The 15915-nt window shown below is 35.0% G+C and overlaps 1 protein-coding gene across 2 annotated transcripts in view; it reads right to left on the bottom strand.

The window, feature by feature from the left end:
- Positions 1–15915, bottom strand: part of PPM1D (protein phosphatase, Mg2+/Mn2+ dependent 1D) — a 44267-nt gene that overhangs the window by 9312 nt on the left and 19040 nt on the right. For both annotated transcript variants that reach the window (XM_027870403.1, XM_027870402.1), the window contains exon 4: positions 2763–2953. In XM_027870403.1, coding sequence (XP_027726204.1) covers positions 2763–2953 — 191 coding nt within the window. The remainder of the gene's footprint in view (positions 1–2762; positions 2954–15915) is intronic.

Here is a 15915-nt window from a genome sequence, read left to right as displayed (position 1 = left end):
TTTTTTTTTAATTCTCAGATTACCTCAAATGATGAGGACCTATTTTTAGGTAGGTTTTCATAATATAATGAACTTCCAAAGTAGCTGGCAAGGTATTACACAAATACATTTCATTAGCATTCAAACATAAAAAGCTCCATGGAAGCAATTCAAAATATTGTGTCTTAATAATACATTCACTAATGGTTCCTCTGGGAATTGAGAGATGCTGTGCCAGTGACTGACAAAACAGTTCTCTTCATGGAAGACATTTTTCAATATAGGAGTATAAGGACTGAGACTAAATAAATTTATAATGATATAAAGATGTAACATTAATTTTCAGAGCTCAACTATCCTTTAAAGTAAGCTTCCTTTTTTTTCCTTCATGAAAAAGATCTATTTGAATTACTAATTACAGATCAGGACTAAATGAATTCAGAATCCTCTTCCAGCTCTTGAGACTGTATGCTTCTGTGTGCTGTACAATAAAATCTTTATTAACCGGACCACTTAATTACCTAGAATTTTCTTACTGTGATTAGAACATATATAGCAGAGTCAAATAAGAAGAAAATAAACATTAACTGAGTACACAGCTCATCCCAAATCAAGACTATAACATGACTATACTGATTCAAACATAAAGCAATGATTCAAATGACAAGAAAACAAGCATGAACTGAGTAAATAAATATCTGTTCCAATTAATCTTTAACTCGGAAGGAGGAGTTTCTTTGATCCCTAACAAGAATACAAAATCAAATCAGTTATAAGTCATTATCAACTATCATAAAAGCAAATCGACAGATTTTATAAAAAAGAGTAAAGTTATTCTTCAGGTCATAAAAATAAGACATAATGCATGCTACACAATGATTATTCTGAGGAAGAACAATGTACCATGCATGATGTGGACACACAACACAGAAGAACTTTCTAAGTTTAACCAAAAGTTAATTTGCCATACCAAATACTTAATAACAATTATTACAACATAGAATATTTTAATGGCTTTTTTAAAAAAGCAAATACTCTTTTTTAAAAAAGACTTATTAAAAGATAAGATCTCTTTAGAAAGCTGTTGACATGGGGCAGCTAGGTGGTGCAGTGAATACAGCACTGGCCCTGATGTCTGGAGGACCTGAGTTCAAATCCGGCCTCAGACCGAACACTTGACGCTAGCTGTGTGACCCTGGGCAAGTCACTTAACCCCAATTGCCTAAAGGAAAAAAAAACAAAAACAAAAAAAAACCTGTTGACAGCCTTTACTGACCAGCCTAGGATCTGTCCTGAAACTAAGTATGAAGAGCAAATCTGTAATCTATTTCTTATCATTCACTTTCGTCAAAAAATTTAGTTTACAAGAAGATCCCAGGTAAATGAAGACAATTAGATGGATTCTCATTAATCCAAGTTTTATTCTACATACTGCTGTCTTCAAGATCCTATTCTCAGTATCCTGTAACAATTCCTATTGTTAGGAGAAACACAGAATAGTGAGCTGCCTTTATTTTTTTCCCAATTACCCTATGACAAAAGCATGCAACATTCCATTACCATAGAGAGTACACAATATGCTAAAGTGATGATTATAGTATTACTTCCATGAAAATATTTGTCTGAATTAAAAGGACTGGCCTAGTACTTTCCACTTTCACCTAGTTACTTCTGCTTCCTCAATTTATTTGAAGTTCCTCAGTATCAGACCAAATAAAAGCCACCACAAGACTAACTGGTAAGTCCTCCTATTTGATACTTCTAACACTGAAAATAGAGAGGCATTGAAACAACAACTAACTTATTAGCATGAACAAATTTCACAGAATTCTAAGACAGAAATAATACATTCTAAGATTGCTCACATATGTTTATGCTTTCAGAGAAACCTCTGAATGAACACAGAGGGAGTAAAAACAGAAATATTAGTGTTAATTAGGCAACATAAAATAAGTAGAATACTGATACTGGGAGGGAAAAAGGGGGGGGAATATCACAGTTTGTGTTTTAAATATTTACCAAGACATGAAAAATAGTTTTGAGAATTTTTTTTAAGTTTTTTACCTCTAGTTAACCAAGCAATTAAAATTAGTCAGAATACCTCATTTACCTAGAATTCTAATTAACTGCTTAAATTAAGTTAACATTTAATTAAAATGGCTGAATACCATAAAAAAAAATACACCAAAATAGGTAACTGGAATTTACATAGAGCCTAAAAGTTTGCAAAGCACTTTACATAAACTACCTCATCTGAGTTTCCTAACACCTTGGGGTATTATTATCCCCACTTTAAAGATGAAAGAATTGAGACCCGGAAAGAATGAGTGATTTAACAATCTTTTATTATGTTTTTTAGAGACTTTTTACTAAGAATGCATTGAGTCATAAAACTAAGCTCCCCTTCTAAAAAACATGTAATTCCTACCTCTAAGAGCCCTACGACTTTGTTTTTTAAGTTACCTTTAAAACCTGGTGGCTGTTAAAATGCAAGAAAGAGGGGGGAAACGTTTCACTCTACGTATCAAAGTTCTAGATCCACACTCTCTCCCATGCACCCCCCACCTCCGCCAAAATGGCCACCAATCTTTTATGACCTAGCACCTAGCCTACTGTAATCACCTCCTTCTAAAGTCTCCTTGCGTCTATTCCCTCTCCATCTTCAATTGGCCGTCCACATAATTTCTGAGGCACATTTCTCACTGTTATTCCCAAGCTCAACAAAAGTACTAAAGACCAGAATGAGGACAGCAACATCAAATTATCAAGGTCTCTCTCCTCACCATCAAGTACTTTTTCTCCTCTTGGTCCTGGCACATCGCAATGGCATCCTGAGGAGGAATCATGTTCCAAAGTCCATCACTGCCCAAGATTATATACTTGTGTTTCCGGGGATCAAGAGTATGTACACTTGTGTCTGGTTCTGGGGACACCACAAACTCTCCAGTGTAAAAATCATAACTCCACAAGTCACCTGATTGGGAGGAAAGCAAAAAGTATTGTTACATAAGTTAGTCATTTTCATTAGTAACTTCTGGTTTGATGCTAAAACAATTAATAATTCTCAACTGCAAGCAAAATAGTACATCAGAGACAAAATCTTATAGATCAAAATATCATGGCACAAAGAATTGAGCAGTTACCTTTATATTTTCAATACAAGATAAGAATATGTTTTTGTTAGTATCACTGAGAATTCGTGGGCATAAAACTAAATACTAGAATATTGCAACAGAAGGATCTCTTATTCAAAAGAAACCTAGGAGAAATGGAAAGGGAAATGGTTCTGTATTTATCTCTATGAAAATCTACAAACCTAAGTACAAAAGGATGCTTCATGTAGGTGAAAAGAAAAACAAACCAACTGATGAATGTGGAAGAGCAAATTATAAAAGGAAAACATTGTTAATAGGCTCCCTAATACACATCACAAACTAGTACAGAAATAAGATATGGTAGTAATGGGGGGAGGGAGATGGAAGTAGACAGGGGGCAGAGATTGCAATTATCTGGATATATGCATGAGGTTCATTCCATTTTTTTTGAAGCAAATATATTTAAAATTCCCATCTTGCTTGACAATTTCATTTCATATACCAACAGGAAGCCACACAAGGTAACTGCTTCTCTAGACTTATAAGCAACAATGAAGAATGCTTACTGATATGGAAGTGACAAAAAGTTTAAGAGAGAGTGCAATCTCGAAGTCTAGAATAGCAAAGAAAGGGAATGCTAGAAATGCATGTGCCATGGATTTTAGGAAAGCAGATTTCAAAAATTTCAGAGGAAAGAAGTAATTTTGCATTCCAAAGACTTTACGGGGAAATGTAGCTCTAGAGGCATGACAGCCTAAATAGCTCATATTTTGGCTATACAATGTGTCTATACAATATACAAATAATCCTATCTTAGAAAAGGAAATACCTAAATCAGTGTGACAAAACTAAGAGTTTAATGCTGAAATCAGACTTCAAAAAGAAGTACACAACAAAAAGGGAGGAACATAAAACTAGGAAAACAATATCATGATTCTTTAAATCTAAACCTAAGAATAAGACGAAGCTTATAAAAATTACCAAAGTCAACAAAAGGGCCTTGCTTCATCCAAGGACAAAAAACAGATAGGAACTTGGAGGAAAATGGTGTAATGTTAACAGTCTCCAAAAAAATGAAAGCCGTAAACTAATCTCTATTTTGTTTCCAATTTCTCCATCAAGGAGAATAATCTTAAAACCGTAAAGAGCAAAACAAATCTACCATAAGGATCGATATCCAAAGCAAGTAAGGAAAGCACCTATCCACTTAAGTCTCAAGAACTAGACAAATTTTATTTTTCTGAGTAACAAAAGAAATTAGAGACATTTCTTTGATGATACCTCTCTATACAAAGTGTCCCAAAAGTCTTAGTACAGTTAATTTTTTTTAAACACTAAGACTTTCAAGACCCCTTATACTTTAACAATCCATGATTTTGTCAGTATATACTCTTATCAAGTCTGATCAGAACCCTATGTCTGAATAAATGGCCTTCCTTAGTTGCCTCCACCCTAAAATTGAGCACAAAGCAATTAACCTAGTGACTGATCTCTCCAAATTTAGCAAAGGTTAGTCCTCAAACAAAAGATGTACATACAGTCTTGACCCAGGACCTGTGATCAAAGTTTTTCCAGTTTCATGAGACCTACCAAACTTGAACAACAGAGCCTTCAGGAACCCAGGGCCACCACACCACCAGGATCAGGTGTCAGAACAGGTATAGAGTAAGTAATCAGAAGTCAAGTAGAAAATAAAAAAGGTACCCAAAACACCCTGATTTTCAAAATAAGGAGGAGGGAGTAGTTTCTGAAAACTTGACAGGTATCTCTGATGTCAACTTAAAATTCCAGAGTCTGTTATTAAACAGATGACTATAGAGTACACAAAGAATTATTTTCACCCATCAGAAACCTAGGCTGTGGTAAGCATGAATAGTTTCACTCTTTAAGTAAGACAAAAGGGAAAAGAGAGCTGTGGAGATGTTCTTGGATAAGCTTCTGTTTGTTGTTTAAATCCACTAAAAAAAAGTAGGCAATTTCACTTTTTAGATGTTTTACTTGCATTTCAAGGAATTTTTACACGTTTCCAGTTTTAATTTCAGTTCTATCTCAACAAAGACATCAAGTTTAGAATCTTCGAATGATATAGAAAGGAATCCAATCTCCCCTCCTACTAGTTGTATGACCATCATAATTTCTCTGAGCCTCAGTGCCACAACAGCGACATTAAGCTATTTCATAGGGTTGCTGATTGTAGAAAATGTTTATTAATAAGCACTTCATAAACCCTTAAAACATTATATGAGAGCTATTATCATTAAGTTTGAAAATTACAATGATGAGGAAAACAAGAATGATTATGCTATTCTTTGACGTGTAAGATTATATTTGTATTACAAGATACAAATACTCTTTTTAGCCCAAAGAGAGAAAAACAAATTTAAGACATTAATTTCTACTTCTTTTGTTCTGAAATATTTTGGGAATCAAAAGACCTAAATGAATTTTAAAATAAGTGGTTTCCAGACATGAGGTTTCAATAAACATGAGTTGTTTTTTCTTTCAGTAGTTCCGACCTTTTGCTAAATAATAAAAACTTCTTTGTCTCTTCCCCTTCCTGAGTTTGAATTTCTCCATTAACTCCCATAAGTGATACTGGCCAATTAAAATGTGCTTAGAGCCCAAAGAATACTTCAAATAAATTACCCTCTTGCACTGTAGTAAAACCCCCTGCTGAGCCAGCCTCATTAGCTAGAGAGTCAATTCACCTTCCCAGCAGAAAAGAACACAAGTGCTGCTAAATGCTAATTATAACCTAAGCTTACTAATATAGTTGCATTTCCCCCCTTTATACTAGCACAACAAAGTTCACTGGCTGATGCCTAGATCAAATGAGCATGGAAGGTAGTTAAGATAAATGTTAAGACAGCCATTAGAGTATATAATTGATGCAAAAAAAAAAAAACAAACCTTCAAAAATCACATTTTGACTATTAACCGGATTCAACACTCCCACACCCATTAAGAATGCAATCTATGGAAGAATTGTGACCCACAAGTCTAAACTCAAGGCCTGAGGAATAAGAACTGTCAAGTGGCATTTAGTTTCAGATTCACTATACATCTTTGAATAAAGGATAGTATTTTTCACCTTTAATAAAAGAATTAAGAACTTAATACCGGACAACTTATATTCCATATGAATTTTAAGCTACTGCTGCTGCTTACTTCAAACACTGGCTAAGCATTTAAATGCTTTAGACCAGGGGTGGGGAACCTGCAGCATGGAGGCCACACTCAGTCAAAGGACCACAGCTGAGGACCTAGAGGGCCACATGTAGCCTCTAGGCCACAGGTTCCCCACCCCTACTGTAGACTGTGCTAGGTTCAGTTCTGAAAAACAAAAAGAAACTGAAGACATGACTTTAAGGGAATATGACCCAGAAGAGAGGAAGGAGAGGGGAGATAGAGGGAGACAGAGAGACACAAAGACAAAAGGGGTGTGTGTTGGACAAATAAACACATTGACTATGCCATTTCTTAGAAAAGAGACCAAGGAGGGCTTCTAGTACCTCTCTCACTAGCAGGTTCACTTTTTTTTGGTGAGGCAATCGGGGTTAAGTGACTTGCCCAGTTAAGTGACACAGCTAGTAAGACCACATTTGAACTCAGGTCCTCCTGACTCTTAAGGCCACAGCTCTATCCACTGGGCCACCTAGCTGCCCCTAGCAGGTTCACTTTTGATCCAGTCAGATGGGAAGACAGGAATGGAGTCATAATAAGTTTACTTTATTCTAGTCTAGTCTTCTCAAAAGGAGTTTGCTGATAATGGGAGTACCAACTCCTACAGTATTCCCTAACAAACCTTTTCACAGGTTTCACAGGCATGAAGGGGGAGCAACTACCTCTCATCTCGATGGGGTCAACTGAGACCAGCACAACTTGTGCACTTCCCAAAATCCCCTTAAGCCTCAATGGGGGCTGGTTGAGGCAAACACACAGATTCTTCCTCCCAAGCCTTGATGGGGCACGCACCGCATTCAGCTTGCACATTCACAGTAGAGATTGTTATGGCTATGGATCCTGGGAAGGAAACTCTAAGAAAGAATGACAAAAAATAAAATAACAAAAAAATCCACTTTACACACACTAAAATTCACCTTACTTACAAGGAAGAGAGATGGAGGAATATTGGGGGGGGGGAACCAGAGACAGAGAAAGACCCTCAAAGGCTGACACGATACTGACGTGACCAGATCTGAAGAACTAACAGGTAAAAGAAGGCTGGTTTTAAACGAACAGTAATCTAGAAAAACTTGTCAGGAACTTCTATGGACAGTAGAGTCAGATGGTAGGCAGATCTGTGAACAGGCCTAGAGCAGGGGATATTTTCGCTCCACAATATCTCACATAACTTGGTAATAATGGAATATAAGAGGCAGAAGAGAGGGCAGAGCAAAAGATACATACTTATCTTTTGAATTCAATAAATAATACTCGCTAATAAGAACATGAAGGAGCAGGTTTTCAAGGAAATTAATAAACTAAGTTTTGATTATGTTAAGTTTCAATGTTTAAAAATATTAATCAACCATGGATGCATATTCAAAATTTGCTTTCTTTCTCTTATCTTGCATAACCTGACTAATGAAAGACAAAGTTCTTTGCATTTCTTGCCTAAAGCTACATAAGAAAATCTGATTTTTTGCTTCTTCATTTTCTAATTAACCTGACACTTAGATCTCTAGTCCTTTCCTCTTTGGGTTAATAGAGTATCTCCATGTCTTTGCCTACCTTTAATTATCAGGCCCCTCCCCCCCTCCTTTGGTCAGGGTTCAATATGATTCCCTTAAAGGAGGCAACAGAAAGTCTTCCAACTAAAGGACAGCAATGCCTATGCTTAAACTTTTACAGAGCCACTCTTCACAACAAACAAAAACAAAAAAATCAACAAACTTTTGAAGTTGAAAGTCCCTGACAACATTCTACCTCAAATTCAAGCTGATTTCAGAAGGACTTATTTGTCTCCTGTATCTCATGGACTGATTTAACTAATGTCCATTTTTCTAAATTCCCTGACACTTCTTGAACAAGTGATCAATATCTGCTCCTGTTTCAATCTAGTACCATCCACTTTCATCTTCCTTTCAATCATCCCTGTATCAAGAAATAGTGTTTGTAAAATGCTTAGAACATGGATAGCACCTTTCCCTTTCCCTTCTCCAAGGTCAGTCCTTCAAACCAAATTCAAACCCTAATTTCATTTCTAAACCTTTTCTCATTCTTCATCAACTTCTCAAACTGCTGATACTGCTGACCACTCCCTTTCCTTAGTTACTCTATCTCTTCTGATCTTTCTGATGACTCATTGTCTTAACTCTCTTTGAAAAAGCCCCCAAAGTTCAAATTCTTGGTTTTTCTTACGTCTTTTTCTTCCAACTTTCTTGCACTCCCCTCCTCTATCACACAGAAAAATTATCTTCTCATGACTTCCATTATAACCTTGTTATTGACAATTCTCCCAACTACATCTCTAGTTCCAACACTCCATATTCAACCTCCAATCCTTCATTTCCCACAATAAAAAAGCCAATTTCACTTACTTCCTTCCCCTCATCAACTCAAACTAAAAAGGTCTAAAACCAAAATCTACCTCCTTCTTCCATTCTAAACTCCCTTCTTTAACTTGTTTATGATACAAAAGTTTCAAAAACCCAGAGTCATCTTTGAGTCCTCCTCTTTCACTACCTACATACACATTTTATCAAAGTCCCACAAGTTCTTTCTTTAAAATGTCTCAAATTTGTTCCTTCATCCTTAATATCAACATCCTATTCCAAGTGGCACAATGAATGAGGGAAAATATCTGGAATCAAATCCTAGCTCTGCCACTTACTATATATCTCTTTTTGGGCCTCAGTTTCCTCTTCTGAAAAATGAAGGAGTTAGATTAGAAGATCTCGTGTCCTTTCTAGCTATAATCTTACTGCTATGGAAATGGTCTTCAAGCCTCTAGTTTCTTTATCTTCTATCCTGTGGACCTATACTAAATTAACATTTCTATAACATTCCTTTCAATACATCAATCAAAGAAATTCCAGGATTTTTTTAAATATTCCACATTACTGTAATACTTTTTTAAATGATTTATTGTTCTAAGATTTTAAAAGCATTCACCAATAATAGCATAAACCCGTTCTACATCAAGAGAAATCAACCTAAATTAAAATAAAAATTTTAAATCCTTTATCAGTTTTTATTTATATATGCAGGATGTTTCAAAAGCATTAGTGCAGTTTTGGATTTTAATCACTTCAGAAGTACAAATGCTACATTTAAACGTTATTTATACTTCTTAAAGTTTTATTTTCTTATTAAATTCAACATAATCATCTTGTATGATATTCGTTGGTGTAGCCAATTTTTAGACTTTAAAAAAACTCTCACCAGCTGATGCTCAGTGAATGAAAGCACTGCTTCTGTATCCTAGTCTTAAAACTATTCAAAGAACTAGGGTTTGATACATACATTGACAGTTGTGAGATGACACCAAAAGAAAATGTCTAGTGGAGGTAGATCACGTAACTGAGGAAGGCAAACAGGAGTATGCCTCCATTGAGAAAGTGTCATCCAGAAACTGTCCCATTGTCCCACACAGTATGTAATGACAGGATCCCTCATCTTGTTAAAAAGAAAATTTTATTAAACAAAATTCACAAAACTAAGGAAGTATAAAAGTAATTTCAATAAACTTTCAAATTATGTTGTCAGTTTGTATTATTTATATTTTTGAAATTATTAAAACTGAAAACAGCACTAAGACTTTTAGTACACCCTGCATGTATATATTATTGGACTCAAATGACTACAAACATCATAACAAAGTTAAGAATGTTTTATTATAATAATTCAAAGCAAAGTGCTGCCAAATGCCACTGAGCTCTAATAAAAACTCCTTTGGGAGATTTTAAGAGCAGCCAAAGTCATAAGGAGTAAAGGTTCAAAGAATTAATCACCATAATAACACATACAAAAGATGCCTTTAATATTAGTACAGGAAGTTCAGATAGGGATTCCCCAAATAGGTCTGCCAATCAAACATAATTCCATACACATCCATATACAAATACCATAATTTTGATAAATTTAGCTATTTATAAACAAATGACAAAATGCTGAAGAAATTTTTAAAATACAGAACAGGTTAATTTGCTTAAAAGTTGGCACATTTCTTTCTATCTTCTAATCTTACCCATTAAGAGAGCACTGTCCACGAATAATCAGATAGCAGTTTATTTTAGGATTGTTAAGAAGAAATATACTAATTTCCGGAATTCGTGGAAAAGCCAAAATCACTTATACAAAGTAAGAAATAAAACAATTTAAAGCCATCTTTCCACCCCAACTAACACAGATCAATGCAGAAAGAAAAATAGGGAGTTTCTCATTAAATAAATTGCAGCTCACAATCTGATGGTTTGATGTAGAGAACATGAAGGACTAAGAAAAAGTGGGAAAGCTTAGAATCTGCAACAGAGCTTACTGTAAGTTTTCAAGGTGGTTTTGCTGATTAAAAAAACTGATTAAATTTGCTAATGCTATGTTGCTGTTGGTCAATCCACTTAGCTTCTCAGTGCCTCAGTGTCCTCATCTATAAAATAGGGATAATATCTACCTCACAGTGTCTCTGTGAAGACTCAGAAATATGGATGAGGGCTTTTGTTTATATTTATTTATACTCTGAAAAGATTTTCAACAAAGATCTCCCCTATTATGTAACAGCTTTTAAGCTCCTGCTATTCATTTTTTAAAATAATATATTATCTTCCCAATTACATGTAAAGACAATTTTTAACTTTTTTTTTTTTAATTTTGAGTTCCTAATTTTCTCCTTCCCCTCCTCATCTCCTCTTTCCCTGACAGGGTAAGTAATTTGAAATAAGTTACACATGTGCATTCATGCTATTCATTTTAACCCAAATGTTTATTATAAGCACCCATTACTGAATCTATAGTCCACTAAAACCCCAAAATCTTTTTTCAGAAAAAAATGCTAATTAACCATGCCTCCTTCCATCTTGTACTTGTGAAACTGATTTCTTTTAACCCAAAATAGTATCTACCCTTATAAACTTTAACTTCTTGTTCAATCTGGCCCAATTTCTTTGTGGTTCCCAATTCTACTGTTTACTGAGTTAGCTATCCCTACCAGCTTTGAGACACATGCAAATTCTGTAAGCATTACATCTATGCCTTCATCAAAGTCACTGATAATAATGTTAAATAGAACCAGGCTAAACACAGAGTTTGGATTTACTCCACTAGGCAGCTACCTTCATCCTGATGTAAGTCACACACTACTCTTTGGATCCGATAGTTTAACCAGTTCAGAGTTCAAACTATCTAAAATGTTATCCAGCCCACAGCTCTCCATCTAATCCACAATGATACCATGAGAAATACCTTACTGAAATACAAGTCTAAGTTTAAAACACTTCCATCATCTACCAGTCCAGTAACCTTATCAAAAAAAGATATGAAGTTGAAGCCTAAGGCCTAAGGGGCCCTAACCAATACCAGCTGGGGGATTGAGGGAGGGGATAGAAGACATAAGGGACATAAGCATTCACTGGTTTTTAATTTGTACCTGCTTGCTTCTTCTCAAATAAAATACTCAGAACATTTTCCTTTCCCCAGATATAACTGGCCTCCACTAAATCAATCATGCTCACCGTACCCAATATATAATTTTGACACCAAATCATGTATCACCTCTAGATTGACTGATCTCATCAGTAAAATAAGGGATTTAAACTAGATGATCCTTGGATCTCCTTCCATTTCTAAGATTCTCGGATTTTACTCTATGAAGGGAGCACCGTGGTCAAGTGCAAAGATCACTGGCCTTGGAGTCAGGATTTACATTCACATCCAGCTTCAATCACTTATTTATTGGGGTACCCTTGGTCAAATCACTTAACCACTCTGGGATTTAGTTTCCTGACTTGTAAAACAAGGGAGCTGATCAGTAAGATTCCAGGTAAGTATGCTACCAACTGCTGATAGAGGTGATAAACTCAAGAAGCAGAATAAGACATATCTTTTTAATAAAGTCAATGTGTGAATTTGTTTTGCTTAACTATGCATATGTGCTAAAGTATTTTGTTTTCCTTTCTTTTTGTTTTCAATGGGGGGAATGTTAGGCAGGAAAGAAAGAAGGAAGAAGAGCTAGGGATAGAATAGATTCCTTCTGGGGGAAGGAATTCATATGCATTAATTATTCTGGGGATAGAATTTATCACCACCACACACAAAAAAGGAGGGTCACTGAGGCATTTTTTAAATACACAGAAAGGAACAGAAGGAAAGCCAGAAAGAATCACAGACAAAAACAATTTAGAAAATTACATGGCTGAATTTATTATTTAAGAAAAGCAAACTGTACATAATAGATGTGTAGTTTTGTATAAAATCCACTTTTTCAAGTTCAGAATAAAAAGTCATGTATCACAAGAGGAAATTGCAAAAATAAAATAAAGAGGTTGGATTAGATGGACTCTGAGATTCCTTCCAGCTCTAAATATTTGACTATATGATCCAAAAATATATTGAAAATTTAATTGAACGTTCATTTGTAAACCACAAGAGGGCAGCTCTGCTATAATTTTACCAGTCAAAATCAATGCTGCCATTATTGATCTATTCTTGCAAAATCATAATCTACTAAATTTCCTCAAAATAAACAAGGTGTAAAAAGATACAATGAAGACAACAGGGTAGAAAATGGCTAACAAGCAGAAACTTGGCATTGGACATCTAAAATTTATCAAGAGTCAAAAAAAATAGTAACATGATACATTAGATGATATAAATGCTCAAAACCAAAATAAGTATCAAACTTAAAGAAAGAAAAGGCAGGGAACTAAAAGTGCCTATAGAAATAAATATGATTATCTCTTTCTTGGTCAATAAATTAATATAACTAAGAGGTCAGTGGAGAAGCAAATGGTGGGTGTGGAGCAGAGGTGGGTCAAGCAACAAATAACAAATAATGAACTTCAAAGAACTGAAATAAAAGATGTCAGAGTGAGGTATGAGTGAAAAAAATTGGGATAACATGTGGACAACCCAAAAGCTCCACTGGCATCTTTTCCATGTCAGGAGAAATTGAGGAAGAGCTCTTCATATAAGATGAAACAATAAGTTACTTTGAGAGTAAACTACAATTAGAGCTACTGTACATTACCACTGCCTCTCCTGAACTAAGCCTAAAAACAAGAGATGAGATACACAAATAATTTTTAGTAACATTCATATTACTAGGTTACCCAGTAATTTGGATTTCAATCTCAAGAGAATTGAAATTCTGATTGCTTCAAAACTACACAAAATAGGTTACTAACCATTTAGTCAACAAATATTTATTGTGTAGTTCCTGATTTTTGTGTACCATAAGGAATTTTGCTTACTGTAATGGAGGACAAATTAAAAAAGCCAGACTGTTTCTTGCCTATTAAAGGCTTAGGAATCTATGAGGAAGAAAAGACATGAAACTAGGCAATATGTGTTAAGTTTTATAAAGTCTAATAGGTATGCAGAAGAAAAGATAAATTCTGACTGATATAAAGACTTCATGGAAGAGTTGGCAACTAAGCTAAGCTTTGACATTTGACTAGGATGAAATGGTAGAAGAGACCAGGACAAGGAATGGCACACAAGCAGGAAAAGCCAAGATTTGTTTAAGAGAACAGCAAATAATTCCGTTTGGCTGTAGAGAGTACACATAGAGAAGAAGGTAAGGCCCTAAAGGGGCCTGGTTTTTTCAACTGTACTTACCTGGCAACAAATGTACCTAGCATTAAACACCTCTCTCCTAAAGTAATTATATATTTCTTCATTTCTTATACTTGTACCATTATACATATATCAAAAACAAAGTATAAAATTGATGGTACTTTTTATAGTCAATAAGCATGCTGAGAACAAAGATTTTACCTCTGTATCCTCCATAGCACACAGAAAACCACCCTGACCTTCTATTCAATAGTCACCTAAATAATGAGTTGTACTAAAATGCTCTATTGGAAAGCCACAAGTCTTTGGTCCCAACTAATATATTTGTCAATGATAAGGATAAAGAGACAGAAAGCATTCTTAACGAATGTGCATAAGACACAAAGCTAAATGGATTAGTACAGACAACAAACTCAAGATTTGAAATTATCTTGAAAGGTTTGTCTTGAAAGTGGACACCTATTATTTGGATAGTATTAAGCCAGTCCAAGTAGATGGCATTACGGCATAATATATTGTACAGTATAAATAGTGCTGGGCTTGAAGTCAGAAGATCCAACTCCAAATCTCAGTTTTGTCTAGATGTGTATCTTTGGTAAACTCACTTTACCTCTGTCTAGCTCAGTTTCCCCATCTGTAAAGTGGGACAAAAATACTTATAAAATATATCTTCACAAAATTGTTGTAATAGTCAAATGAAATAAAGGATATAAAAAGCACTATCATCACTGTAAAGCACAACATGAATTCGAGCTATTACAGGATTTCACCTTGGTTTCAGATAATAAATGCAAAGCCCTGAATTTTAAGTTCACATGCCCCCCCCAAAAAAAAGTATAATCTAGGAAAGCATTTCATGTGAAAAAGATTTGGTGGTACTTAGTGGATTCCAAGATGAACATATAATGCAAATCCTAAAAAAACCCTAACACAATATTAGGCTGCACTAATGGAAATAGAGACTTTAGACATCATTTCATTGGTTAAATTACATTAGCAATGTTAAGCTTCATTCTGGAAACCATACTTTTAAGAAGGATGCTAACAGACTTGAGTATATTCAGAAGGATATAATAATGAGGAGTCTAGAAATTATCTTGAAAAAATGATGAAGGAACTGGACATGTGTAACCTAAAGAAACGGGAAGACATAGTACATTAGCTTAAAATATTTAAAAGCTTGACAGATGAAAGGACTAGAAGTGTTCCATGCTACTATATGTACATAAGTAAGATCAGAGTGTTATCAAGAAATCAGCGAAGGTCTTCAAATTATACTACTTTCACTAGACCTCTATTCCATGAGAGGGGAGAACTCTGTAACAAAAGATCTCCAATAATAGATCTATTAGGAAATGGCTTATGAAATGGTCTGGTCACTATACCGAAGAGGTATTCAAGAAGCAGCATATTCTAAAGAGAGACCAGGAGGTTAAATTAAAGCATCTCTAATGGCCCTTTCAAATTTAAGATTTAATGAGATAAAGTATAATTTTCAAAATATAAGATTTAGTGGTTCTTAGTATGAATCGAGCACTAGAAGTTTCAAATAAAATGAGAATACAACAATGGCAAAGAAAATAAAGAAACTTTACCAAACTTGATTCCTAATCTAATACTTGAAAGAGATTTGACTGGATTTCATCCAACTGTGAACTTCCTCTACTGACAGACTCCATCATGCTCCCCAAGCAATCCCTTCCCCTTCTATTCTCCCCTTCTTTTAAAAGCTTCTTCTTATGTGGTGTCTTTCTCCAATAGAATGGACGTCCTTTGAGGGGAGGTACTATTTGTCTTTTGGCTTCTATTTGTATTCCTAATGTTTAGGACAGTACCTGGCATACATATAGTAAGCTGGGCTTAATAAATGCATGTTGATTGGACAGATTACAATGCCTACCACTGGTCTTCAAAACAGGAGAGTGAGGGAAAAAACACCTAAAAGGGGCAAAGTTCCTAGAAATACACCTCATTCTTCACTAACCTGGTGCTCAGATCATACTCCTTTCACCAGGCCTATATTTAACTCCTTTCCATCAGGATCAACCAGAGCTTATACCATAGGTGTAAGCAATGCTTAATAAGAGTAGAAAATGTAAGTCAACTA

The sequence above is a fragment of the Vombatus ursinus genome, unplaced genomic scaffold (assembly GCF_900497805.2).
Source record: "Vombatus ursinus unplaced genomic scaffold, bare-nosed wombat genome assembly UNPS02014797.1, whole genome shotgun sequence".
NCBI classification, from domain to species: Eukaryota; Metazoa; Chordata; class Mammalia; order Diprotodontia; family Vombatidae; genus Vombatus; species Vombatus ursinus.
The sequence above is the reverse complement of the archived record's forward strand: the minus strand, read 5'-3'. Positions and strand labels throughout refer to the sequence as shown.